Raw genomic sequence first — 26,103 nt, 5'->3', positions numbered from 1 at the left:
TTAAAGCTTGGGCGGAAATGGGTCTTCCAAATGGACAATAATCCGAAGCATACTGCCAAACTGGTTACAAAGTGGCTTAACCTCTTCAGGACATAGGGCGTATGGATACGCCCTGAATCCCGAGTCCTTAAGGATCGAGGGCGTATCCATACGCCCGTGGGAATTCCGGCCCCCACCGCTAGCCGGTTGGGGACCGGAGCCGGATGCCTGCTGAAATCGTTCAGCAGGCATCCCGGCATATCGCCCAGGGGGGTCATTATGCCCCCCCATGTCGGCGATCGCCGCAGATCGCTGGACAATTCAGTCCAGCGATCTGCGGCCATTCCGGGTCAATCGGGTCTCCGGTGACCCGGAATTACTGGCTGTTCGGGGCCGTCTCTGACGGCCCCGAACAGCCAGGGCCTGCAGGGGTGAGGTGGCACTGGTGCCACCTCACGATCGCCCTGATTCGTCGGCCGGATTACCGGCCGACCAATCAGGGCGCCTGCTGCGGGTGTCACTCCCGCACCCGCTCCGCCCCTCTTCCAGAGGACGTGAGCGGGTGCGGGAAGACGACCCCCGGTGCTGGGGACCCCGATCCCCAGCGCCCCTGTTGGGATCGGGGCCCCAGGAGCAGCTGCGGCGGCGGGACTGACCTGCAGCGTCTGGATCGTTGGAGGTGAGTGACAGCCTCCTGCTGTTGCTTAGCAACAGCTCCCAGCATGCAAAAAGGGCATGCTGGGAGCTGTAGTTATGCAACAGCAGGAGGCAGACCACCACAACTCCCAGCATTCCCTTATGGGCATGCTGGGACTTATGGTTTTGCAACAGCTGGAGGCACATTCTTTCTATGGAAAAGTGTACCTTCAGCTGTTGTATAACTACAACTCCCAGCTTGCACAAACAGCTAAAGTGCATGCTGGGAGTTGTAGTGGTACATCTGCTGGTTGCATAACTACAACTCCCAGCATGCCCGTTGGCTGTCGGTGACTGCTGAGAGTTGTAGTTTTGCAACAGCTGAAGGCACACTGGTTGTGAAACTCAGAGTTTTTTTTTACCTAACTCAGTGTTTCACGACCGGTGTGCCTCCAGCTGTTGCAAACTACAACTCTCAGCAGTCACCGTACACCATGCACCGTACATGCTGGGAGTTGTAGTTTTGCAACAGCTGGAGGCACACTGGTTGTGAAACACTGAGTTAGGTCACAAACTCAGTGATACATAACCAGTGTGCCTACAGTTGTTGCAAAACTGCAACTCTCAGCAGTCACCGACAGCCAACGGGCATGCTGGGAGTTGTAGTTATGCAACAGCTGGATGTCCCCCCCCCCCCCCAATGTGAACGTACAGGGTACACTCACATGGGCGGAGGCTTACAGTAAGTATCGGGCTGCAAATTTGAGCTGCCGCAAACTTTCTGCTGCAGCTCAAATTGTCAGCGAGAAACTACTGTGAACCCCCCGCCCGTGCGACTGTACCCTAAAAACACTGCACTACACTACCACAAAAAATAAAATAAAAAGTAAAAAACACTACATATACACATACCCCTACACAGCCCCCCTCCCCTCCCCAATAAAAATGAAAAACGTCTGGTACACCACTGTTTCCAGAACGGAGCCTCCAGCTGTTGCAAAACAACTCCCAGTATTGTCGGACAGCCGTTGACTGTCCAGGCATGCTGGGAGTTTTGCAACAGCTGGAGGCACCCTGTTTCGGAATCACTGGCGTAGAATACCCCTATGTCCACCCCTATGCAATCCCTAATTTAGGCCTCAAATGCGCATGGCGCTCTCTCACTTTGGAGCCCTGTCGTATTTCAAGGCAACAGTTTAGGGCCACATATGGGGTATCGCCGTACTCGGGAGAAATTGTGTTACAAATTTTGGGGGGTATTTTCTGCTTTTACCCTTTTTAAAAATGTTAAATTTTTGGGAAAACAAGCATTTTAGGTAAAAAAAAAAAAATTTTTTTTACATATGCAAAAGTCGTGAAACACCTGTGGGGTATAAAGGTTCACTTAACCCCTTGTTACGTTCCCCGAGGGGTCTAGTTTCCAAAATGGTATGCCATGTGGGTTTTTTTTGCTATCCTGGCACCATAGAGGCTTCCTAAATGCGGCATGCCCCCAGAGCAAAATTTGCGTTCAAAAAGCCAAATGTGACTCCTTCTCTTCTGAGACCTGTAGTGCGCCAGCAGAGCACTTTTCACCCCCATATGGGGTGTTTTCTGAATCGGGAGAAATTGGGCTTCAAATTTTTAGGGGTATTTTCTGCTATTACCCTTTTTAAAAATAAAATTTTTTGGGGAAAACAAGCATTTTAGGTAAAATTTTTTATTTATTTTTTACATTTGCAAAAGTCGTGAAACACCTGTGGGGTATTAAGGTTCACTTTATCCCATGTTACATTCCCCGAGGGGTCTAGTTTCCAAAATGGTATGCCATGTGGGTTTTTTTTGCTGTTCTGGCACCATAAGGGCTTCCTAAAGGTAACATGCCCCCCAAAAACCATTTCAGAAAAACGTACTCTCCAAAATCCCCTTGTCGCTCCTTCCCTTCTGAGCCCTCTACTGCGCCCGCCGAACACTTTACATAGACATATGAGGTATGTGCTTACTCGAGAGAAATTGGGCTACAAATACAAGTAAAAATTTTGTCCTTTTACCCCTTGTAAAAATTCAAAAATTGGGTCTACAAGAACATGTGAGTGTAAAAAATGAAGATTGTGAATTTTCTCCTTCACTTTGCTGCTATTCGTGTGAAACACCTAAAGGGTTAAAACGCTGACTGAATGTCATTTTGAATACTTTGGGGGGTGTAGTTTTTATAATGGGGTCATTTATGGGGTATTTCTAATATGAAGACCCTTCAAATCCACTTCAAACCTGAACTGGTCCCTGAAAAATACTGAGTTTGAAAATTTTGTGAAAAATCGGAAAATTGCTGCTGACCGTTGAAGCCCTCTGGTGTCTTCCAAAAGTAAAAACTCATCAATTTTATGATGCAAATATAAAGTAGACATATTGTATATGTGAACCAAAAAAAAATGTATTCGTAATATCCATTTTCCTTACAAGCAGAAAGCTTCAAAGTTAGAAAAATGCTAAATTTTCAAATTTTTCATCAAATTTACGGATTTTTCACCAAAAAAGGATGCAAGTATCGACAAAAATTTACCACTATGTTAAAGTAGAATATGTCACGAAAAAACAATCTCGGAATCAGAATGATAACTAAAAGCATTCCAGAGTTATTAATGTTTAAAGTGACAGTGGTCAGATGTGCAAAAAACGCTCCGGTCCTTAAGGCCAAAATGGGCTCCGTCCTGAAGGGGTTAAAGGGGTATTCCAGGCCAAAACTTTTTTTTATATATCAACTGGCTCCAGAAAGTTAAACAGATTTGTAAATTACTTCTATTAAAAAATCTTAATCCTTCCAATAGTTATTAGCTTCTGAATTTGAGTTGTTGTTTTCTGTCTAACTACTCTCTGATATTGGGATATTATGGGGATATTCTCCCATCATGCACAGCTCCCGGGACGTGACATCATCATTGAGCAGTTAGATGGAAAACTTCAGAAGCTAATAACTATTGGAAGGATTAAGATTTTTTTAATAGAAGTAATTACACAAATCTGTCTTTCCGGAGCCAGTTGATATATATAAAAAAAGTTTTGGCCTGGAATACCCCTCTAAGGATAACAAAGTCAATGTTTTGAAGTGGCCATCACAAACCCCCGATCTCAATCCTATTGAAAATTTATGGGCAAAGCTGAAAAGGAAGATGCGAGCAAGGCGACCTACAAACATGGCTCAGTTACACCAGTTCTGTCAGAAGGAATGGGCCAATTCCTTTTGTGAGAAGTTTGTGGAAGGATATCCAAAATGATTGACCCAAGTCATACAGTTTAAGGGCAATGCTGCCAAATAGTAATAAAATGTATGTAAACTTTTGACTTTGCAGAAAGTAATACAAACGCCAATAAAAATTCTCTCATTCTGGCATTTGGCAAATATTAATATTTTGGTATTCCTAATTGACCGAAAATGGGTAAGGATTATTCTGATTTTCTGTCAGATAGTGAGAAAAACAGGCATACGTGTCTTTTTATATAGTGTATGTAAACTTCTGGTTTCAACTGTACCTAAGTTTTTACCCTTTGCTATTTGATATCTGGGGCGCTAACTATTTTTGCCAAGCTTCTGTTTATTTTGAAGGCACATATGGACTTGGACTTCCGGTGGCTGTTGGACCGGTTATGGGGTGCTGCTGTTTCTTTTTCAGAAAAATGACAAAGCCAGTGCTGACAACACAAAAACAGCACAAAGTTAAATGATAATTTCGGCACAAGCCAGTTCACAAAATAAAAAAAGCACTGTCCATTTAATTTGCAGACGCATGATCTATTTGTACCCAGGACTGTATCTATAACAAGGGGTCATCCTCTACATTTCTTTACACTAAGAGCAGTGAGACTGTGGAACTCTCTGCCTGAGGAGGTGGTCATGGTGAACTCTGTAAAAGAATTTAAAAGGGATCTGGATGCATTTTTGGAGAATAATAACATCGCTGTTTATGTATACTAGATTTATAGGGACAGAACGTTGATCCAGGGATTTATTCTGACTGCCATATTTGAAGTCGGGAAGGAATTTTTACCTCTAGTATGAGGGTTTTTTGCCTTCCTCTGGATCAACTCAGTAGGGACTCATTTAGGGTTATAGGTTGAACTTGATAGACTCTGGACTTTTTTCAACCTTTTGAACTATGTTACTATGTCAGTTGATAAATCCCCCCCCCAAAAAGAGTTTAATTCTGATCTTTAAAACCACCATAATTGATAGAAAAAATAACTTAAATTATTGCAATTACCTTAAAGGCCAAGCAGACTTTACGGGCAACCAGCTTTTCCATGGCAGTCAACATAACTGGATATCGGATCTCCTTCCCCTCACTATCACGCTCCACTTTCCCATCCAAAGCTGGAGATTTGCGGGCCTCTGCATGAGCATAATCTGGACCAACTGTATATACCTAAATGACATTTAACATTAGTAATCTGTAAGTCTTCATCACTGCCAGATAAACAAAAATCAAGGGAGATGGATTACGTTTTACCTTAACATCAGTTCCATCAGTTGGCATGAATTCTTCATAAATATAAGATCCAGTCTTTCTAACACTGCTTTCTGGAGAGTAAACACTGCTGCGGCTGCCAATCTGCAATAACAAACAATGGAAAACCCACACAAAATATTACAGATTGAGCAATATGTAATGAAACAATATAAAAGAATTGCATAAAGTGTATTTTTGAAAATACTATGGGGGAGATTTATCAAAACCTGTCCAGAGGAAAAGTTGCTGAGTTGCCCATAGCAACCAATCAGATCACTTCTTTCATTTTGCAGAGGCCTTGTTAAAATGAAAGAAGCGATCTGATTGGTTTCTATGGACAACTAAGCAACTTTTCCTCTGGACAGGTTTTGATAAATCTACCCTTATGTACTCTATGTAAATACAACAGAATTTTACTACTTTTATGTCATAAAATTATTTTACAGCTATTACAGTGCTCTACATCGTTATCATCGTTTCATCCTTACCATCTTTCCCAATTGACTTTGAGAAGTACTCTCTTTTTTTCTCTAGTCATACAATGCCATTTGTTTTTTTTTCAGTGCATCTCCATCTATGTGATTCATTACTCTAACTCGGTCATGTGATCACCAGTCTGACTCTCTCTAAATCTTCCAGTGTCAGTACCGAGTTTGACTTCCTGTCTACTACAAGATTACATCATCGCCTACCAGATGCCTTCTACTGGGTCACAGGCCCCTCCCCTCCCTGATTTGTATACGCCTGCTATATCTATGGAATCAGTGCAGCATAGTGGCTAAGTGGATAGCCCTGTTGCCTTACAGGGCTTAGTGGGGTCCACGGTTTAAATCCCACTAAGGACAACATCTGCAAAGGAGATGCACTTCACATACACTTCAGAATCATACTGGTAGATGAAATTAGGAGGGGAGCCTTAAAGGGGACAGCGAAGGATTTGAGCAATGTAAAGGCGCTGGGGAATATTGTGTTGCTATATAATAAATTATTACTATTATAAAGTGCTTATACCCTGTGTTTTTTCAGTTTGTGCCATCAATTTTGGCTGTTTTGCTGTGTTATTTTGAAAATTAGCCAAAACGCAGTAACAATGTATGAAAATTGCTTTAAAAATTCAACATGTCAACAGAGCATAAAAACTTCAAATCTTCATAAGACACCTTAGTTGTAGGTCAAAACACTTCCTCATTGCAATATTTATCTAAATAAACACACTGTGAATAAGAAAACACAAAACTACATGTAGTGTGAACTGATACCAACCCAGGTATGAGTCTAATCCAGTGTTTCCCAACTAGGGTGCCTCCAGCTGTGGCCAAACTACAACTCCCAGCATGCCCCGACAGCCAAAGGCTGGGAGTTGTAGTTTGGCCACAGCTGGAGGCACCCTAGTTGAGAAACACAGGTCTAATGAGTTGACCTGGGTGATCTCCAGCACTGGCAGCCTAATAGGCTACTAGGTGCAAAGATGAAACTCCCCACCCAAAGCCAGAGGATTCATGAGAAATGTAGGCAGCATTAAACAACCAGTTCAGTGAAGGATTTATATTCAAGATGGAGCTTATCTCATGCATGAAACACCAGCAAAAAGAGGTAAACAGAAGATATATACAGGAACCTCTAATTATTCTTTAATAATAGGGTATGCAGGGGGGCGTGGTCTGCATGGCTGCCTGAGTGGACTTTGTTTGCAGTGAGCTCCTGCCATCCTGCTCTTCTATCCTGCTGTATCCCATCCATCCTGCTGAACTAAGGGTGCTATCCCCCTCTATTTACCCCCCTGCATGTTGGGGCACCTATTGGTGGTGATATTTGGAGCTGTGCCGGACTTTGTGGGTGTGCTGTTCGCCCTGTGTATGGTAGGCCTTACAGCCCCGTCTTCGCCTGACCGCTGCCTGCCCGGATTGCTGCCTACAGCCCTGCACCGGAGCGCTGCTCCTGAAGACCTGCGCTGGAGGGCTGCTCCTGAAGACTTGTGCGGCCGTTGGTGGTGGAGATCCCCTCACCTGTCTGGGACACTGCTGAGTGGAGCATCGGGCTGGCTATTGCGGCCTCCTCTGTTCGTCTGTCATCTTGGGACTCATGATCCTTGGCCTTGCTTTCCATCCCTGCTGCTAGCGGAGCCGTCTCCGGCAGAGGCAACAGCCCGGAGTATCTGCGCTACTGTGGGACTGCCAGCGGGTGCTAACGCGTTCCTGTCTTGCGGACCCGGAGCGGTGATGGAGGTGAGGCTGTGCTACTGCTGTGGTGTCGGCGCCATTTTAGAGCTCTGGGCTGCCTATCTGTACCCTGGGGGAGCCTGCTAAAAGGGAGAGCCTGCCTGAAGTGTGCCTAATTGGGGGTAAAGTTGGGCAATACAGTCTCAGGGTACCCCTTGCAGTGGTGGGGTGTTTGACATGTGCTGGACGTTTCAATATACCCCTGGTGACCCCCTGCTATTGCTCTCACTCCCACATCTGAGGACCTGCTAGTTCTTTGTCTCCTCATTGTTGGGGATTCATTATCTCATCTCCCCTGTCTGCCACAGGACATTGCTCTCCTAAAAGCTAAAGCTGATGGAAAACAGGCTACGCAGAAATAACGTGCGTATTGTGGGACTCCCAGAAAAATGTGAGGGGCAGTATCCCACAGAATATATGGAAACCTGGCTCAAAGATATGTTTGGGGCTGACAATTTGACCCCTCTCTTTGATGTGGTGCGTGCCCTACAAGACCCTTCCCGCCCAGGGGTCCACCCCGGTCAATGCTTGTGAAACTCCTACACTATCGGGATCAGGACTTGGTTCTATGGCTCACCAGGGAGAAACAGCCCATCAATGTGGACGGCCATGTTATTTTCTTTTCCCTGACTACTCAGCGGAGGTGCAGAAGAAGCGTGCCTCGTTTACTGATGTCAAGAAACGGCTGCGTGCATTGGAGGTCCAGTACTCTGTTATACACGGCTAGACTTCATGTGGTGGCTATGGGCACTACCCACTTCTTCGAGGGGGTGGATGTGGCCATCCGCTGGTTGGACGCTCACAAGTCTCAGGTTAAGCCAGAGGGCACGTAGGGGCTCTCCGGGTCCAGCCCCAGACTGAACTGTTCCTTTAGCTTATGCTGCTTACTACCAGATAGACTGTTCTTTTCTATGGTTAACATGCAATTTTTTCATAGGATGGGACACATTGTTTGCATTAGGTACTGTTCTACTGCTTATTACACAGTGGACTGCTGTTCCTGATTCTAATATTGCCACGCTATTTTTACTGGGTACTGATAGTGATATTCTTTCTTGTACGGAGGGTTTACTGGTCGTTATTTTGTGGGGGGTATTTCTTTTGACTGATTTCTTGAGTGATGTGTAATTCACTGTTTCACTGCAGGAATTATCTTACCACTTACTCGCTATGTGTGGTTGGTTGACTGAATTCTTGCTGTATGTTCTCACTCTGGTCTGTACCTATGTTTTTCCATTCTGTGTTGTGGGAAGGATGTTTCTTTATGTTCTGGAGAGTGATGCTGACTGGCGTGAACATATTGGAGCCCCCTGGTACCGCATGCCACAATGTTTTGTGTGGATGAGTTTTTTTGTTTCTGGTTTTGGGATGTTTGTCTAGTTCGTTTTCAGTCTCTCCCTCCCTTCCGGCACGTTGCTTGTCTTTCTTAACTGTGAGTGTGTTTGCTGGTCTCATCTAGGGCCCTATAGTCCCTTGTATTAATTCCTATCCTTCCCTGTATGATGTCGGTGTTTAATGTTAGGCTGGAATGTCCGGGGACTTGGAGAGGTTACTAAATGCTATACCATATTTAATTCGGTGAGGCAGTTCCAACCTGCTATACTATGTCTGAGACCCATTTGACGGCAGAAACTACTGCAGTCCTCCATAGAGCATGGACTGGCTATTCTTATCATTCTATCATATCATTCTTATCATTCTACATGCTTTTCTCATGCTAGGGGAGTTAGTATTTTAGTTCACAAATCTATTCCCTTTAAGGCGGTCTCAGATGGATTATTTATATGCTTGGTTTGTGAAGTGTCTCACCGACTACTCATCCTTGTGTGTGTGTCTACATCCCTCCTCCGTACAGTAGTGCTGTATTACAGCGTATCTTATCTATAGTGTCTGGGTTTCCTGTGGCTCCTCTCCTTTGTGGGGATGTTAATCAAGTGTTGGACGCTTCTTTAGATAAATTTGGGGGACTCCGAGCCCCCCCTCCCTCTAGGCTTACTGGCCTGGCTAGAATGTTGGGTGAGGTTGACTTATGTTTGTTTGTATGTTTGTTACTTTATTTTTGTGTTTATACAAAAAAGCTTCAATTAAAATTATCTGATTTAAAATAAATAAATAAATAAATAAATAAAAAATATAAGTAAATAGGGTATGCAGAAAAGAAAATCCCAGAATGCTTCTTTACATGGAAAAAGAGGGAGATTTATCAAGGGATTTAAGCAGCTTTTTTTGCTTACAAAAGTCGCACGTGCGCCTAAGCAATTTTTCTGTGACTTTTGTGGGTAAGCCAAAAATACCCATCTGCCCTACCTAAGCAAATTTCAGGTTTTACTTTGGAGTGGTCATGGATTTATCATTGCGAAAGTCGCATATAAGTAAATAAAAGTCGCAAACCCCCTTCAAAAAGTCACAAGTGTAAGCAAGGTCAGACCTGGCTTACAAACTTGCCTATTACAGCATTTTCAAAAAGTCGCATCAAAAGTCACACATGACACTTTTTGTGCGACTTTTTTCACAGCTCCGGTCCCCGGCACCCACTCACATCATCCACCGGCCTAAAAGGTGTTGGGACTATAATTCACAGCATGTCCTCACTGTAAGGGCATGCTGGGAGTGGTAGTACTGCAATAGCTAGCAGGTGAGTGGTAGATGTGGGCGGTTGGTCGGGGCATTAAGCTGTGCAAAAAGTCGCAGGTGAGACTTTTTGTGCGACTTTTTATACTTTCATTTTCACAGGCACGGTGGGACGAGCAGGTAGGAGATGACGAGGAGGGTGACAAGCTTGTCACCCGCTCGCACATCTCCCACCCACGCAACACTACTACAACTACCAGCATGTCCTTACTGTAAGGACATGCTGGGAATTGTAGTTGTGCAGCACGGGGGGGGGGGGGGGGGGGGGGGGAGTGTGTTAGATGGGTGGGCAGATGACAAGCTTGTCACCCGCCCACGCCGCATGACTACAACTCCCAGCATATCCTTACTGTAAGGGCATGCTGGGAGTTGTAGTCATGCAGTGGGGGCAGGTGACAAGCTTGTCACCTGTTTGCACATCTCCCCCCAGTCCTGCTGCATGACTACAACTCTCATTATGGCCATACTGTAAGGGCATGCTGGGAGTTGTAGTCATGCGGTGCGGTGCGGGCGAGAAATGTGTGGGTGGGTTACAATAAATGTACTAACCTATTTTGCTTTTATTTTTTTCTTTCTCGTATCAGATCCATGTATCCTGTGGACTAAGACAATGACCAGTGTTTTTTTTTTTGTTTGTTTTTTATGTTAATAAAATGGGCTTGTGAGGGAGTGTTTTTTTGGAATAAAAGTTTTTTAAACATTTTTTTTTAATTTATTTTACAAGCTTGGTAGTGGAAGCTGTCTTATAGACAGAATCCATTACTAAGCCAAGGCAAAGCGTCAGCACCAAAAACAGCTAGCGCCAACCCCCGATTATTACCCCAATACCCAACGCCACAGGGGTGTCGGGAAGAGCCAATACCAACAGGGCCGGAGCATCAAATATGGCGCTCCTTGGCCTAGGCGGTAACAGGCTGGCGTTATTTAGGCTGGGGAGGGCCAGTAACAATGGTCCTAACCCACCCAGGGAAGGTCAGGCTGTTGCTGCTTGGTTGGTATTTGGCTGAGAATGAAAATATGGGGAAACCTATGCGGTTTTTTTCCCATAATTAAAATAATAAAAGAAAAACGCATAGAGTTCCCTGTATTTTTATTCTCAGCCAAATACCAACCAAACAGCGACAGCCTAACGTTACCAGGGTGGGCGAGGACCATTGTTACTGGCCCTCCCCAGCCTAAATAACGCCAGCCTGTTACCGCCTAGGCGCGCCATTTTTGATGCTCCAGGCCTGCCGTACCGGCTGTTCCTGACACCCCTGTGGCGGTGGGTACCGGGGTAATAATCAGGGGTTAGCGCTAGATGTTTTTGGGGCTAATGCTAAGCCCCCGCTTCCACTACCAAGCCTGCAAAGCAGAGCTGGGCGGTATGATCAAAAATGTGTACCACAGTATTTTTGTAAGTTATGGCGGTTCCACGGTATTTTCCACCCCCCCCCCCATCATGTGACCCGTGGGCGAAGCATTGTGCTGTCCCCCACATCAGACAACTATCATGTTACCCGAAAGCGCTGCTCTCCTCATCCTCCTGTGAGTTGCGGGCCGCCGGCTTTGGAACTCTTTACTGGAGGCCGATACCAGAGCAACGGGGGAACGTAGGAAGGGGATTTAAAGTTTATTTTGTTTATTTTTGCAGCCCGGGCACAGATGGTTAAAAAAATATGTAATAAACACACATGCACTAAGAAAATGGTATTGCAAAGTGATTTTATTGGTTTTTGCTTATGTGAGCCAAATTTATCAAACCCCCCCCCCATGTGACAGTATGATAAATGTGTCACACATAAGCAAAAACCAAATCAAAAAAAAAAAAAATGCCTACAGAACTCGCTCACCAAAGCAAACAATGATAAATGTCCCCCACAAACTTTATGTGCTAATGATGTGCCCTGCCAAATGTATTTTTTTTTTAACCCCTTAAGGCCCCAGCACATTTATACCTTAAGGACCCAGCCATTTGTGAACATCTGACCACTGTCACTTTAAGCATTAATAACTCTGGGATGCTTTTACTTTTCATTCTGATTCTCAGATTGTTTTTTCGTGACATATTCTACTTTATGTTAGTGGTAAAATTTTGTCGACACTTGCATCATTTCTTGGTGAAAAATTCTACAATTTTATGAAAAAATTGAAAATGTTGCATTTTTTTTTACTTTGAAGCTCTCTGCTTATAAGGAAAATGGATATTCTAAATAAATGATATATCGATTCACATATACAGTATGTCTACTTTATGTTGGCATCATAAAATTGACATGTTTTTACTTTTGGAAGACATCAGAGGGCTTCAAAATTCAGCAGCAATTTTTAAATTTTTCACAAAATTTTCAAAATCGGAATTTTTCAGGGACCAGTTCAGTTTTGAAGTGGATTTGAAGGGCCTTCATATTAGAAATACCCCACAAATGACCCAATTATAAAAACTGCACCCCTCAAAGTACCCAATTTCTCTCGAGTAAGGAAATACCTCATATGTGGATGTCAAGTGTTCAGCGGGCGCAGTAGAGGGCTCAGAAGACAAGGAGCGACAATGGGATTTTGAGAGTGAATTTTGCTGAAATGGTTTTTGGGGGGCATGTCACATTTAGAAAGCCCCTATGGTGCCAGAACAGCAGAAAACCCCACATGGCATACCATTTTGGAAACTACATCCCACAAGGCACATAACAAGGGGTCCAGTTAGCCTTAACACCCCACAGGTGTTTGACGACTTTTCGTTAAAATCGGATGTGTAAATGAAAAAAAAAATTTCACTAAAGTGCAGTTTTTTCCCCAAATTTACCATTTTTACAAAGGGTAATGGGAGAAAATGCCCCCCAAAATTTGTAAACCCATCTCTTCTGAGTATTGAAATACCCCATGTTAGGCCGTAAAATGCTCTGCGGGCGAACTACAATGCTCAGAACAGAAGGAGTCACATTTGGCTTTTTGAAAGCAAATTTAGCTGAAATTGTTTTTGGGGGGCATGTCGCATTTAGGAAGCCCTTGTGGTGCCAGAACAGCAAAAAATACCCACATGGCATACTATTCTGGAAACTACACCCCATAAGGAATGTAACAAGGGGTACAGTGAGCCTTAACAGGTGTTTGACGACTTTTTGTTAAAGTTGGATGTGTAAATGAAAGACATTTTTTTTTTTTACTAAAATGCTGTTTTTTCCCCAAATTTTACATTTTTACAAGGGGTAATAGGAGAAAATGACCCCAAAAATTTGAATCCCCATTTCTTCTGAGTATGGAAATACCCCATGTGTGGACATCAAGTGCTCTGCTGGCGAACTACAATGCTCAGAAGAGGAGGAGCGCCATTGAGCTTTTGGAAAGAGAATTCATTTTGGAATGGTAGTCAGGGGCCATGTGCTTTTACAAAGCCCCCCGTGGTGCCAGAACAGTGGACCCCCCACATGTGACCCCATTTTGGAAACTACACCCCTCACAGAATTTAATAAGGGGTGCAGTGAGTATTTACACCCCACTGGCATTTGACAGATCTTTGGAACAGTGGGCTGTGCAAATGAAAAATAAAATTTTTCTTTTTCACAGACCACTGTTCCAAAAATCTGTCAGACACCTGTGGGGCATAAATGCTCACTGTACCCCTTATTTCATTATGTGAGGGGTGTAGTTTCCAAAATGGGGTCACATGTGGGGGGGTCCATTGTTCTGGCACTATGGGGGCTTTGTAAACACACGTGGCCTTCAATTCCGGACACATTTTCTCTTCAAAATCCCAATGGCGCTCCTTCTCTTCTGAGCATTGTAGTTCGCCCGCAGAGCACTTTACATCCACATATGAGGTATTTTCTTACTCAGAAGAAATGGGGTTACAAATTTTGAGGGGGCTTTTTTCCTATTTTCCCTTGTGAAAATGAAAAATTTAGGGTAACACCAGCATTTTAGTGAAAAAATGTTTTGTTTTTTTTTTCATTTTCCCATCCAACTTTAATGAAAACGCCTGTGGGGTGTTAAGGCTCACTATACCCCTTGTCACGTTCCGTGAGGGGTGTAGTTTCCAAAATGGGGTCACATGTGGGTATTTATTTTTTTGCGTTTATGTCAGAACCGCTGTAAAATCAGCCACCCCTGTGCAAATCACCAATTTAGGCCTCAAATGTACATAGTGCGCTCTCACTCCTGAGCCTTGTTGTGCGCCCGCAGAGCATTTTACGCCCACATATGGGGTATTTCCCCATAGAGTTACAAATTTTGTGGGTCTTTTTTTCCTTTTACCGCTTGTGAAAATAAAAAGTATGGGGCAACACCAGCATGTTAGTGTAAAGATTTTTATTTTTTTTTTAACACTAACAGGCTGGTGTAGCCCCCAACTTTTCCTTTTCATAAGGGGTAAAAGGAGAAAAAGCCCCCCAAAATGTGTAGTGCAATTTCTCCAGAGTACGGAAATACCCCATATTTGGCCATATACTGTTTCCTTGAGATACGACAGGGCTCCGAAGTGAGAGAGCGCCATGCGCATTTGAGGAATAAATTAGGGATTGCATAGGGGTGGACATTGGGAATCACTGGCGTAGAATACCCCTAACAGGGTGCCTCCAGCTGTTGCTAAACTCCCAGCATGCCTGGACAGTTAGTGGCTGTCCAGAAATGCTGGGAGTTGTTGTTTTGCAACAGCTGGAGGCCGGGTTTTGGAAACACTGCCGTACAATACGTTTTTCATTTTTATTGGGGGGGGGGGGCAGGGGGGACAGTGTAAGGGGGTGTTTATGTAGTGTTTCACCCTTTATTATGTTAGTGTAGTGTTTTTAGGGTACATTCGCACTGGTGTGTTACAGTGAGTTTCCCGCTAGGATTTTGCGCTGCGGCGAAAAATTTACCGCAGCCAAGCTTGAAGCAGGAAACACATGGGGGGGGGGGGCAAACATCCAGCTGTTTCAAAACTACTACTCCCAGCATGTACTGACAGACCGTGCATGCTGGGAGTTGTACTTTTGCAACAGCTGGAGGCACACTGGTTGGAAAATACTGAGTTAGGTAACAGAACCTGTGTGCCTCCAGCTGTTGCAAAACTACAACTCCCAGCATGTACTGATCACCGAAGGGCATGCTGGGAGATGTAGTTATGCAACAGCTGGAGGTATGCAATTACAACTCCCAGCATGCCGAGACAGCTGTTTGCTGTTTGGGCATGCTGGGATTTGCAGTTTTGCAACATCTGGAGGGCTACAGTTTATAGACCACTGCAGTGATCTCCAAACTGTGGCCCTCCAGATGTTGCAAAACTACAAATCGCAGCATGCCCAGACAGCAAACAGCTGTTTGGGCATGCTAGGAGTTGTAGTTTTGCAAGATCTGTAGGGATACAGCTTAGAGACCAATGTATAGTGGTCTCAAACTGTAGCCCTCCAGCTGTTGCAAATTTACATATTCCAGCACGCCCAAACAACTGTCTGGGCATGCTGGGAGTTGTAGTTTTGCAACATCTGGAGGGTCACAGTTTAGAGACCACTGTATAGAGTGGTCCTCCAAACTGTAGCCCTCCAGATGTTGCCAGCTTCCGTAGAATCAAGGGAGCCGTCCTCTTCTGCCGCACGACATTGGCGCCCACCGATCACCGTCGCCCGCTGCCTCCGGATGGGTAAGTGGATCTTCTGCCGTTGGTCCTCTTCAGTTTCCACATTCTGTCCCGCCAATTGTGGATGGGCAGAACGGGGAAAACGATAGTTAACCCCCCCCCCCCCCCCCCCGCCCCTGATCTGCTATTGGTCGTCGCTTCTGATGACCAATAGCAGGGATAGGAGGGGTGGCACCCCTGTCACCTCACTCCTATCCCTTCAGGGGGATCGTAGGTGTCTTAGACAACTGCGATCCCCCTTATATTCCGGGTCACCGGGTCAACATTGATCCGTATGACCTGGAATAGCCGCAAATCGCAAGTGTGAATTCACTTGTGATTTGTGCCGATCGCCGACATGGCGGGGGTCTGATGACCCTCCTGGGCATTTGCGCAGGGTGCCTGATGATCGATATCAGCGTGCGGTGGGACCGAAATTCCCACGGGTGTATGGATACTTCCTGGGTTCTTAAGTACCAGGAAGTACCAGGAAGCCAGGGCGTATCCAGGGTTAATATAAGTGACTTAACTTTCCTGTAAACTAAAACAGGCAAAACATCCTAGTGGAAGTGGGGAATAATAAACACTATCAACAAGAGTTGTTGTTGTTGTCTTCTTTGCCCAAAACAGCCAGTCACACCACAACTTTAATTTCATATAGTGCTCTTGAAATAAATATATATATATATATATATATATATATATATATATATATATATTGTGCAGTGATAGGTTGCTAACAGTTTTTCTTTTAGGGTATGTTTAGGAGAAAGTGAATATGTTGCAGACTTTATGCTATGTTCAGTTACTTATTTTCATGCTCCGTGTAAACATATCCAAAGTGGTACATTCACATGGGCAGATTTTCTGCAGCCTGAAGTCAATGGGTAGCAATGAAATCTGATGCATAAATTCTGCCGCAACTAAACCTGCAGAGGAACCCTAGGGATATGGACACAGGAGTGGGTTACAAGCGTGTTTCTCACTGCTGAGCCAGTGTGGGTAACTTTCCCATGTGAACACACCCTTAGACAGTCTTTCTATTGTCAATATTTCCACACATCCACGGGCAAAATACTTGCACAGTACTATTCAGTGCTATTTACACAATATAAAAAGATCTGTGCATAATTATTTGTTTTAAGGATGCTCTGAAAGGAAAATTTTGCACCAATTTGGATGATGAATTGGCAGCAATTTGGTGTCCAAATCAGTACCTTTTTGGTATGAAAACTGCATTTCACTGACTTTAATGGGAAATTGCTTTCACTTTGCACACAACACAATAATTCATGCACTGTTTTCAAAACACTGACACTGTTTTTAGTGTATACTGTATAATAAAGGATGTGTCACCTTTCAGACAGAGCAATTCAACAAAGATTAAAGGGGGTTGTCCAGAGAAAGACAATGTATCATCTATCCACAGGACGGGGATAACTGTGGGAGGTCTGACTGCTGGGACCTTCAGCGATCTGCTGAACTGGACCCCAACTCTCTGAAAGGTGAGCGTGTTGTAGACATTCATTTCTATCGGAGCACAAAAGGTGCCCGAGTACAGTACTTGAGTCTCGTCCGTGCTCCTATAAAGAATGAATGGAGCACGTGCTGCTCCAAGAAAGTCGGGGTCCCATTAAGGAGATCAGACACTGTGGATAGTGGAGAAGTTGTCTTTCACTGGACAATCCCTTTAAGCTGTATTCCTCCCACTGACAGATATGCACATGTAATCTGCTTCTAAATAATCTAATCTAAATTATTTAATCTAATTTAAAATAATTTATAATTAAAGTCAATTTCAAATGCAGGCTGAAAAATAAGAATGGATTTCAGATGCAGACAAAATATGGATTTTTAAGGCAGAATTTGCAGCTGCTTCCATGTGAACATGCCCTTATACATTTGGTAACCTCTATAACAAATCTCTTCATTATGATCAATTCACGTAGATGCAAGGCGTGCTAGACAAGATATACTGTATAAGCACTGCATTATTTGTATAGTTTTTTATTGACTGAATGGACGCAGATACTCAATCAGAAACTGTAAGTTATTAAAATAAAAAGTATATTAATAAGTTGTAATATAAACTTTCAGAAATAATTAAAAACATGCTTTATAAATACAAAATGTGGCTTTATAGTGCATCGTCATTAGTATACATGGTTGACATTGGGCCTAGAGATGAGCAAACTTACAGTAAATTTGATTCGTCACGAACTTCTCGGCTTGGCAGTTGATGACATTTCCTGCATAAATTAGTTCAGCTTTCAGGTGCTCCGGTGGGCTGGAAAAGGTGTATACAGTCCTAGAAGACTCTTTCCTAGGAATGTATCCACCTTTTCCAGCCCACCGGAGCACCTGAAAGCTGAACTAATTTACGCAGGATAAGTCATCAACTGCCGAGCCAAGAAGTTTGTGACGAATCGAATTTACTGTAAGTTCGCTCATCTCTAATTGGGCCTATATGTCTCTGCTAATGGATGAGGCCTTGCACATACATATGACACAATGGTACTGTTTCAAGCAATAACGAGAAGTAGAAAGTGTTGATGGTGCAGGTGAGTGTTTCCCAACCAGGGTGCCTCCAGCTGTTGCAAAACTACAACTCACAGCACGCCGTTGGCTGTCCGGGCATGCTGGGAGTTGTAGTTTTGCAACAGCTGGAGGAACCCTGGTTGGGAAATACTGGTGCAGGTAAATGCAAAAGTGGGAGCTGGAGTTGTTCCAGTATTTTACTGTACAGTATGCATTTTTATTGGAAAAATGTCATGTAGGAAACTAAAGTATCTGAAGCTTTTACATTCGAAACACCATACCTTCCTGAAGAGCCTCTGGCTGCCACCTCCAGCTGATGTTGGGTAATAGATATATACATTGTGATCTTCAGCACTAACTGGCTTCTCTACAAAGGGCTTAGGAAAGATCTCTCCATTCACTTCTACCTGGTCTTCACCTTCTACTAGGTTACACTCTGTGGACAAAACTTCATATCAGTATTTATTTCTTTAAAGTGGGAGACTGGTGCACAGTCCATTCACTGCAAAGTCCCTTCTCCCATGCAGCATCGTACACCGAGTGCATACCCCATTGCAAAATATGGAGAGGGGGTCTGAACCTGCTACTTTTTTCTGCCAATTTTCTAATAAAAATAGTGGAAAATCTTGATAAATTAGTTGCAAGTAATGAAATTCTAAAGCTGTCCACTAAGTATACAGTGTCTTAAACTGGCATATAGAGTTCACCCCAAACATACAATGCCGTGTAAAATTATTCACTACTTGGTGCTTTTCTGGGTTTGTTCTATCGTAACCTGAAATTTAAGGAGTTATTCCTACAATTTATAGGATAAAGCATATCTAGTTAATTGGTGGGATCCAACCTAGGGGACCCATCGAAGATATTTGTAAGTCCCATAGAGAATGAATGAAGAACTAACAACACAAGGGACAATTTTCCTCCATTTGTGTCAGAGCAGGACCTGCCCTCTTAGCCAATCAGCAGTGACCAGTTTTGACCTGTGATTGGCTGAACAGACAGGTCCTGCTCAGATGCAACTATAAGCAGGGAGCAGCAAATGACCGGAAGTTGCTAAAGTATAAGCTGCAGGGGACCAGGTTGGAAAAGTGTCTATTTTAAAATTTTTAGCAACCTATAAACATTTTTTAAACACTGGAATACCTCTGTATTGTGGATAAGTATAAATCCCCCTAAAGGTCAGTACATTGCAGAGCCATTTTTCGCTTAACTTACAGTTGCAAGTCTCTTGGGGTATGTCTCTAGTAGCTTCGCAAACCTAGACACTGGGATTTTGCCTATTTATTCAGGAAATACTGTTTAAACACCATCAAACAATCTACAAGTAAAGCCACAGACTCTCAACTGGAATGAGGTTGGGGCTTTGACTAGGCTTTTCCAAGACATTCCAATGTTTCCACTTGCAGGTGGCCCACAGAGCTTAAAAGTCCAGGTGGTCCACAATTGGCATTGCAAGGAGTCTGCAGTGGCATGGAGATCAAACCACTGCAGCAGAGAAGAACGTTTATTACTGTCCCTGTCCAATTGCTGTATACACAACACTTAGTGAGCCTGAAGAGCTTCTTGGTCTTCATGTTGCTTGCCAAGTGGTGTTGCAGACCCAGGCATTTTAGAACAGGTGCATTTATACTGACATCATATGACACATGTACACATAAGGGCCTTATTCAACTAATTTTTTGACTTCTCAAGTATTTGGTTGACCAATTATCGAGGAGTTTCATAACAAAAGGGGTGAATATAGTTTTAAGTTTCTTTATTTATTTTTCATTTTTTTCTAAACCAGGTATTTTTTTCCTTATTACTAATAATTTTGACTATTTTGTCAGGTCCATCCATAAAATTAAAATATGGTTTAAAGCAAAAATAACGGTAAACACACCATGTGAATACTTTTAATATATTTTTCAATGGATCTACACCTGAAATTTGTAAAAAAAAAAAAAAAAAAAAAAAAAAAAAAAAAAAAAAAGGATAAAAACACAGGCATACTTCTAAGAATTATAAAGAATAAGAATAAAGACATGTCAGACCAGTTAAAGGAAAACTGTCAGCCAGTTCACTACACTAAACCCAATATATTGGGTGAACTGAAATCCATAAAATTCTCTCCCGCTAAAGTTCAGTTTGTCCTTTCTGCAGTAGCGCTTTGAAGGCGGTCCCCCGGCGTCCATATCTCTTTGCCTCCCGCCTCCGTGGTTTGCATATTAATTTTCTTCAACTCCACGTCCTAGTGATGTGGAGTCACATGCCCCCTGAGCCCAGCGCTCCGTCTGCAGAGCGCGTGCGCCTGAAGTTTTTACGCAGCTCTCATGTCCTGATAACGTGAGAGCTTTGCATCCGGAGAACGTTCTGCACAGTGTAACTGCGCATGCGCCAGGCCCTCGCTACAGAAGTCGGGAGTAGCTAGGGCCTGACGCATGTGCAGTTACTGCGCAGAGTACTCTCCAGACGCACAGCTGCGTAACTACTTCATGCACATGCGCTCTGCAGACAGAGCACTGCGCTTCGGGGGCATGTGACTCAACGTCACTAGGACGTAGAGTTGAAGAAAATGAATATGTAAACCACCAGGGCGGGCTTAGGCCCCTTCCTCCGGGACCCAAAGAAATATGGACGCTGGGGGACCGGGGGACCGCCTTCAAAGCGCTACTGCAGAGAGGAAAAACTGAACTTAAGCGGGAGAGAACTCAGCGGCCAGGGCACACACTAAAGTAAGTGAATGTTTTATGGACTCCAGTTCACCCACACTATCACCCAATATATTGGGTTTAGTGTGGGTGAACTGGCTGACCGTTTTCCTTTAAAGAATACAAATGGAAACTGTTTAGAAGTCAGTTTACAATACAGTGATATGTGTATCACTAATGCCAGAGTTTAATGTGTTCACAAAACACAAGAGCAACAAAAACAATCACATTGCCTTCAGAGACAGCTTGGCCAGGTTCAGGGCAATGGGATTCCGCTGTACAGTGGACACTGTAGAGTTTTTGCAGTGGACTTTCAGCCCACGAAAATCCCCTCGAAACACTTAACATTGACTGATTCAGTCGGTGCTGGCCGCACAAATTTTGTCCTGCTGGAAATTACAAAAGTGTGAACCCGGACCTAGACTTCAGAAAGGCAAATTTGGCAGCTGCCATACAAGTGATGTGAAACTCACCATCTGGTTTGTCAGGATCCCTGTTAAGTACTGCATAACGTGGAAGATCTATTCCCTCCTGCTGCAAAATGCGATATACTTCCCTCCTACAGAAAAAAACATAAAAAACTAAAATGAGAAGAACAAAACTCTACAGAGAAATTGAAGTTGAGAGAATGGGGCTGGCTTAGTAATGAATTGATCCAAACAGTCCCTTAAACCCTTAGTGACTAAGTCACAGTTTTTTTTTTCTCCAAGTTTTAGTAGTTTGGCACAATAGAAACACTTCATTAAAAAAAGTTGTCACATTTAAAGACCAAAGACTTGCTGGTTGAAGAGGGGCTTGTGTCTAGTGGAAAAACTTATCATTTTTACTGGTATTATTTTCAGGTATATACATTTTTGTTCCCTTTTTCTGGAAAGACAAGCAAAATACTGCAATTTTCACATTTTGTTTTTAATTTTTTTTATTTTACAGCCTTCACCATGTGGGATAAATAATTATGAATTTTTATAGTTCTGGTTTGGCAATACCAAATGTGTATAGGTTTAAAAAAAATATATATTAAATTAAGATTGATTTTTATGGGGAATGTATGCATTTTTATTTGTGTGTGTGTGTGTGTGTGTGTGTGAGTGGTGGGCTAGTACTCCTCTGTGCTCTCTCCTGTCTGATAGGACTCCTCTGTGCTCTCTCATGTCTGATAGTACTCCTCTGTGCTTTCTCTCCTGTCTGATAGGACTTCTCTGTGCTCTCTCTCCTGTCTGATAGGACTCCTCTGTGCTCTCTCTCCTGTCTGATAGTACTCCTCTGTGCTTTCTCTACTGTCTGATAGTACTCCTCTGTGCTTTCTCTCCTGTCTGATAGGACTCCTCTGTGCTCTCTCCTGTCTGATAGGACTCCTCTGTGCTTTCTCTCCTGTCTGATAGCACTCCTCTGTGCTCTCTCTCCTGTCTGATAGCACTCCTCTGTGCTCTCTCTCCTGTCTGATAGCACTCCTCTGTGCTCTCTCTCCTGTCTGATAGTACTCCTCTCTGCGCTCTCTCCTGTCTGATAGCACTCCTCTGTGTTCTCTCCTGTCGGATAACACTCCTCTGTGCTCTCTCTCCTGTCTGATAGCACTCCTCTGTGCTCTCTCCTGTCTGATAGCACTCCTCTGTGCTCTCTCCTGTCTGATAGGACAGGAGAGAGAGCACAGAGGAGTCCTATGAGACACAGAGGAGTGCAAGCCTACCCTCACCTACTGGACTTTGTCCACGCCTGTACTTTAGCTTGGACAAAGCCATAATTTTATAAGCGATGATTTGGATAAACAGGAAATAAAATTTTCTAATGAAGTATATTAGAAAAACTATTGTTTTGGCGAGATGTACAACATATAAAAAGTGCCCATTTAAAGGTGCACATAAAACAATAGAAAAAAGCGTGATTAACAAGGGCAACAACCTACCTGTCCTGGATGAAATACTGCATATCTAAGTCGTTGATCAAGACTGGATTGCGAAGTTTAGAATAAGCAACAGCTTTATCTAGTGGAAATCCTAAGACAAAATGACATTGCTAGTTACATCGCTGCATCACAGTTCAATTAGCATGCCAATCTTATTAAAGTGATTCTGACACCTGGTTCACTCAAATTAAACCTAATACACAAGGTTATAGTGTGTGTATGAACCTGAGTAAAATGATGTATTACTCATTCCGATCCGTGGTCTCATTGTAGACTTCGAGCCTCAGTTGATAATATGTTCCTTTACACAAAGGTGGTGGGTGGTGGCTCTCTGAGCTTCCATGCCTCCGTTCTCTCTGCTGCCATATGCCTGCCCATCTTTAATATGCATATCCTCTTCAGAGCAGTCTCGTCCTAATGACATGAGAGCCTATGTCCTATTCTCTGAAGAGGATATGCATATATAAAAGATGGGCGGGCATATGGCAGCAGAGATGGAGGCAGAAAGCTCGGAGAGACGGATCCCGCCTCCTTTGAGCAAAGGAGCATATTATCAATGGAGGCTCTAACTCTACAACAGGACCACAGATTGTAGTGAGTAATACATCATTTTACTCAGGTTCACATGCACTATAACCCCTGTATTGGGTTTAGTACGGGTAAACCGGCTATCAGTTTACCTTTAGAAGCCTCAACTGGTCTTTGTAGTTATTATTATTTCCAACAAGCAGAGGGTGTGCCATTTATTATATTAACTGTGAATCAACCACATATATACATATACAGAGAAGAGTATCCAAGAATAGCATGGAAGCTAAGTGATTAGTATTCTTGTCTTGCAAAGCTGTGGTCCAAAGTTTAAATCCGACCAAGGCAACATATGCAAGTGTCCCTAGGTTTTTTTTTTTGTGGGTTTCCTTAGGGCACTTCAGTTTCCCCCAAAGACATATTGATATATTGTTTTCAAATTTAGATTATGGGGACAGGAATGAATGTGACGATAAGGATGAGCAAAGTACAGTGATGCAGAATATGCAGGCATTATATGAATACAATAACAAAGCATGTCCCATGTTCAGTTACAAACTTGTTTACATGGTACCAAAGAAACCCTTTAAAAATAATTGGCTATTATCACTATTTTGATCATTGTATGTTGCTTCTTCTGAGAAGTTCTGGCACGTTGGCTATTTCCAGTAAAATCCTCTAGTGTGCGAATACATGCCAGCAAAACCCCAGCCCTAAAAAAACAGGGGCAAGCCCTAGTTCACAGGCGGTCACTAGATACCCCTTATTAGATGTACTGTGTCCAATTTAACTGATTAGCAGACAGGATGTACTTAATTATTAAAATGTATTTTGTTTTGAAGCTCAACAGGAGCACGAGCTGTCAAGAGCGGTGACACCAGAGCGTACAGAGTACCACCGGGGAGTTACCTTTGGAGTGAAAAGAGATGAGGCAGTCACAGATGGGCCATTTCTCCACAGGTTCATTCAGGATAATGTCTTCAGACATGATAACCACAGTGATGTAGTCAAATTTGCACAGACGCTCCAAAATCTGTGTCATGGGCTTTGACTTGGACTTTTTCGTCATGGCACAAATTCCCACCACAATCTGGCGCTCCGGAGGCTGCATTTAATGGACAGATATATTACAATATATATAACAGTGTATGCAACTAAAGAGTGCTACAATACATGAAAGACAAGAGTGTACTTTTAGTTTTTTTTTTTTTTTTTTTTTTAGACACTCACAAAGTTATTTATCAAAACCTAGGTAGAAAATGAATGTTGCAGTTGTCCATAGCAACCAGATTAAAAATGGCCTTTGAAAAAAAAAATTTGAAGCAATCTGATTGGTTGCTATGGGCAACTGCACCACTTTTCCTCTACACAGGTCTTCCCCTCTTTGTCTCACTTGATAAAAGAATGTGGTGTACTGGAAAGTGGGCATGGCTTCCTTAAAAAGGGTGTGGTTTAATTTTAACATTATACACCTAAAATTTACCAAAATATTGATATTTTCTAAAAAATTCAATTAGTATGACCTCTTTTTTTGTACTGCCCAGCACTGTACTGAAACCAACTACTGACAAGAAAAAAAATAGTCTATGTATTAAGCCCATACACCTCCAGCTAGTAGTGGAACATGTAGATATTACCTGAAGTGACAAGCATTCTTTATCTTGCAGGACATGCCAAAAGTCCAGTGTGGAAGCAAGGGTGCATGACATCTTAGATTTAATAAAGTGTCTGGTATCTCCCGAGATTCCTGGGAACTCCCTTTACCCCTTAGATATGCTACACATTCACTAGATCTCTGAATAGACAGGTAGCCAACACTTCATTGCTTGTAGTTTTTTCCCCATTTCGAAATGGTAAACCAGGGGCCAGAGTCCAATACTTCTGCTTAATCTATCTGTTTGTTATCTAACATGCCAGGAAAATTAACACATAGCACATATCTAACCTAGAAAGTAAGTTACATTACTTTTCAATTTAGATTTATTATACAAGCTTTGTGTGCTAAACTTGTAGAAGGAAAGCAATAAGAGAAGAAAATGGATGGGATTTGTGATGGATGGGATAGGCAAAAAAAAAATTCCACAGGTCACACATTACAGCTTGGTCGCAATTATATTTAACACAACAAGAATTAGTTTGTTCGCCAAAATATTCATGACTCTATGAGCAACTTAAAGTGTACATGTGGTATAGAAAGGTTGCCAGTGGGCGGTGGTGCACGTGGAGGTAGGCACATGTAGAAAAAATAAGGTCCCAGCACTTACACATTTCAGCAAACACCTTCCCTTCCTCAGCTGTTTGCGAAAACACGTCCTGTGTACTCACATGTGCGAAACTTCAATACATTTTTCTAGCAGAACCTGTTGACCTTGCCTTGTTCCTGGATTATGGTCCTGTCTCACCCTTAAAGGACATCTGCAGCAAAAGACAACTTATCCCCTATCCACAGGATAAGTGACTGATCGCGGGGGGTCTGACCGCTGGGACCCCCGCGATCTCCCAACTGGGGCCCCCGCATTGCCACTCTATGTGAGCGGTTAATGCGCGTAGCATCGACCTCGGAGAGGTCGACGATACGCCCCCTCCACATACAGTTCTATGAGAGAGGCGGGGAGGAATGAATGCTGCCTCCCCGCCTCTTCCATAGAACTACATGGAGGAGGCGTGTCATCCGCAACGTCATGCTGTGGCCGGCACACCGAGGCTCTCCAGTGTAGGTGATCACGGGGGGACCCAGCGGTCGGACCCCCCCCCCCCCACGATCAAACACTTATCCCCTATGCAGAGGATAAGTGGTCTTTTGCAGCAGATGTCCTTTAAGTGGCATGGTGCTCATCATTGCTGCCCTATCAAAGAGACCAAGAATGTAGAGATATAGTAGATGAATCCATACAGTGCTTAGGTTGCTTCTATTTGCAGTGTGTAG

The 26,103-nt window shown here is 43.3% G+C and overlaps 1 protein-coding gene across 11 annotated transcripts in view; it reads right to left on the bottom strand.

Annotated features, from left to right (window-relative positions):
* The window catches only part of PPIP5K1 (diphosphoinositol pentakisphosphate kinase 1), a 206,128-nt gene that overhangs the window by 151,989 nt on the left and 28,036 nt on the right, over window positions 1-26,103 (bottom strand). For all 11 annotated transcript variants that reach the window (XM_056572092.1, XM_056572093.1, XM_056572095.1 and 8 more), the window contains 6 exons: window positions 24,087-24,282; window positions 22,650-22,740; window positions 21,220-21,305; window positions 18,338-18,492; window positions 5,100-5,201; window positions 4,854-5,015 (listed from right to left, as the gene is read on the bottom strand). In XM_056572092.1, coding sequence (XP_056428067.1) covers window positions 4,854-5,015; window positions 5,100-5,201; window positions 18,338-18,492; window positions 21,220-21,305; window positions 22,650-22,740; window positions 24,087-24,282 — 792 coding nt within the window. The remainder of the gene's footprint in view (window positions 1-4,853; window positions 5,016-5,099; window positions 5,202-18,337; window positions 18,493-21,219; window positions 21,306-22,649; window positions 22,741-24,086; window positions 24,283-26,103) is intronic.

Source organism: Hyla sarda, chromosome 4 (genome assembly GCF_029499605.1).
Source record: "Hyla sarda isolate aHylSar1 chromosome 4, aHylSar1.hap1, whole genome shotgun sequence".
NCBI classification, from domain to species: Eukaryota; Metazoa; Chordata; class Amphibia; order Anura; family Hylidae; genus Hyla; species Hyla sarda.
This window is presented reverse-complemented; position numbering and strand designations above follow the sequence as displayed.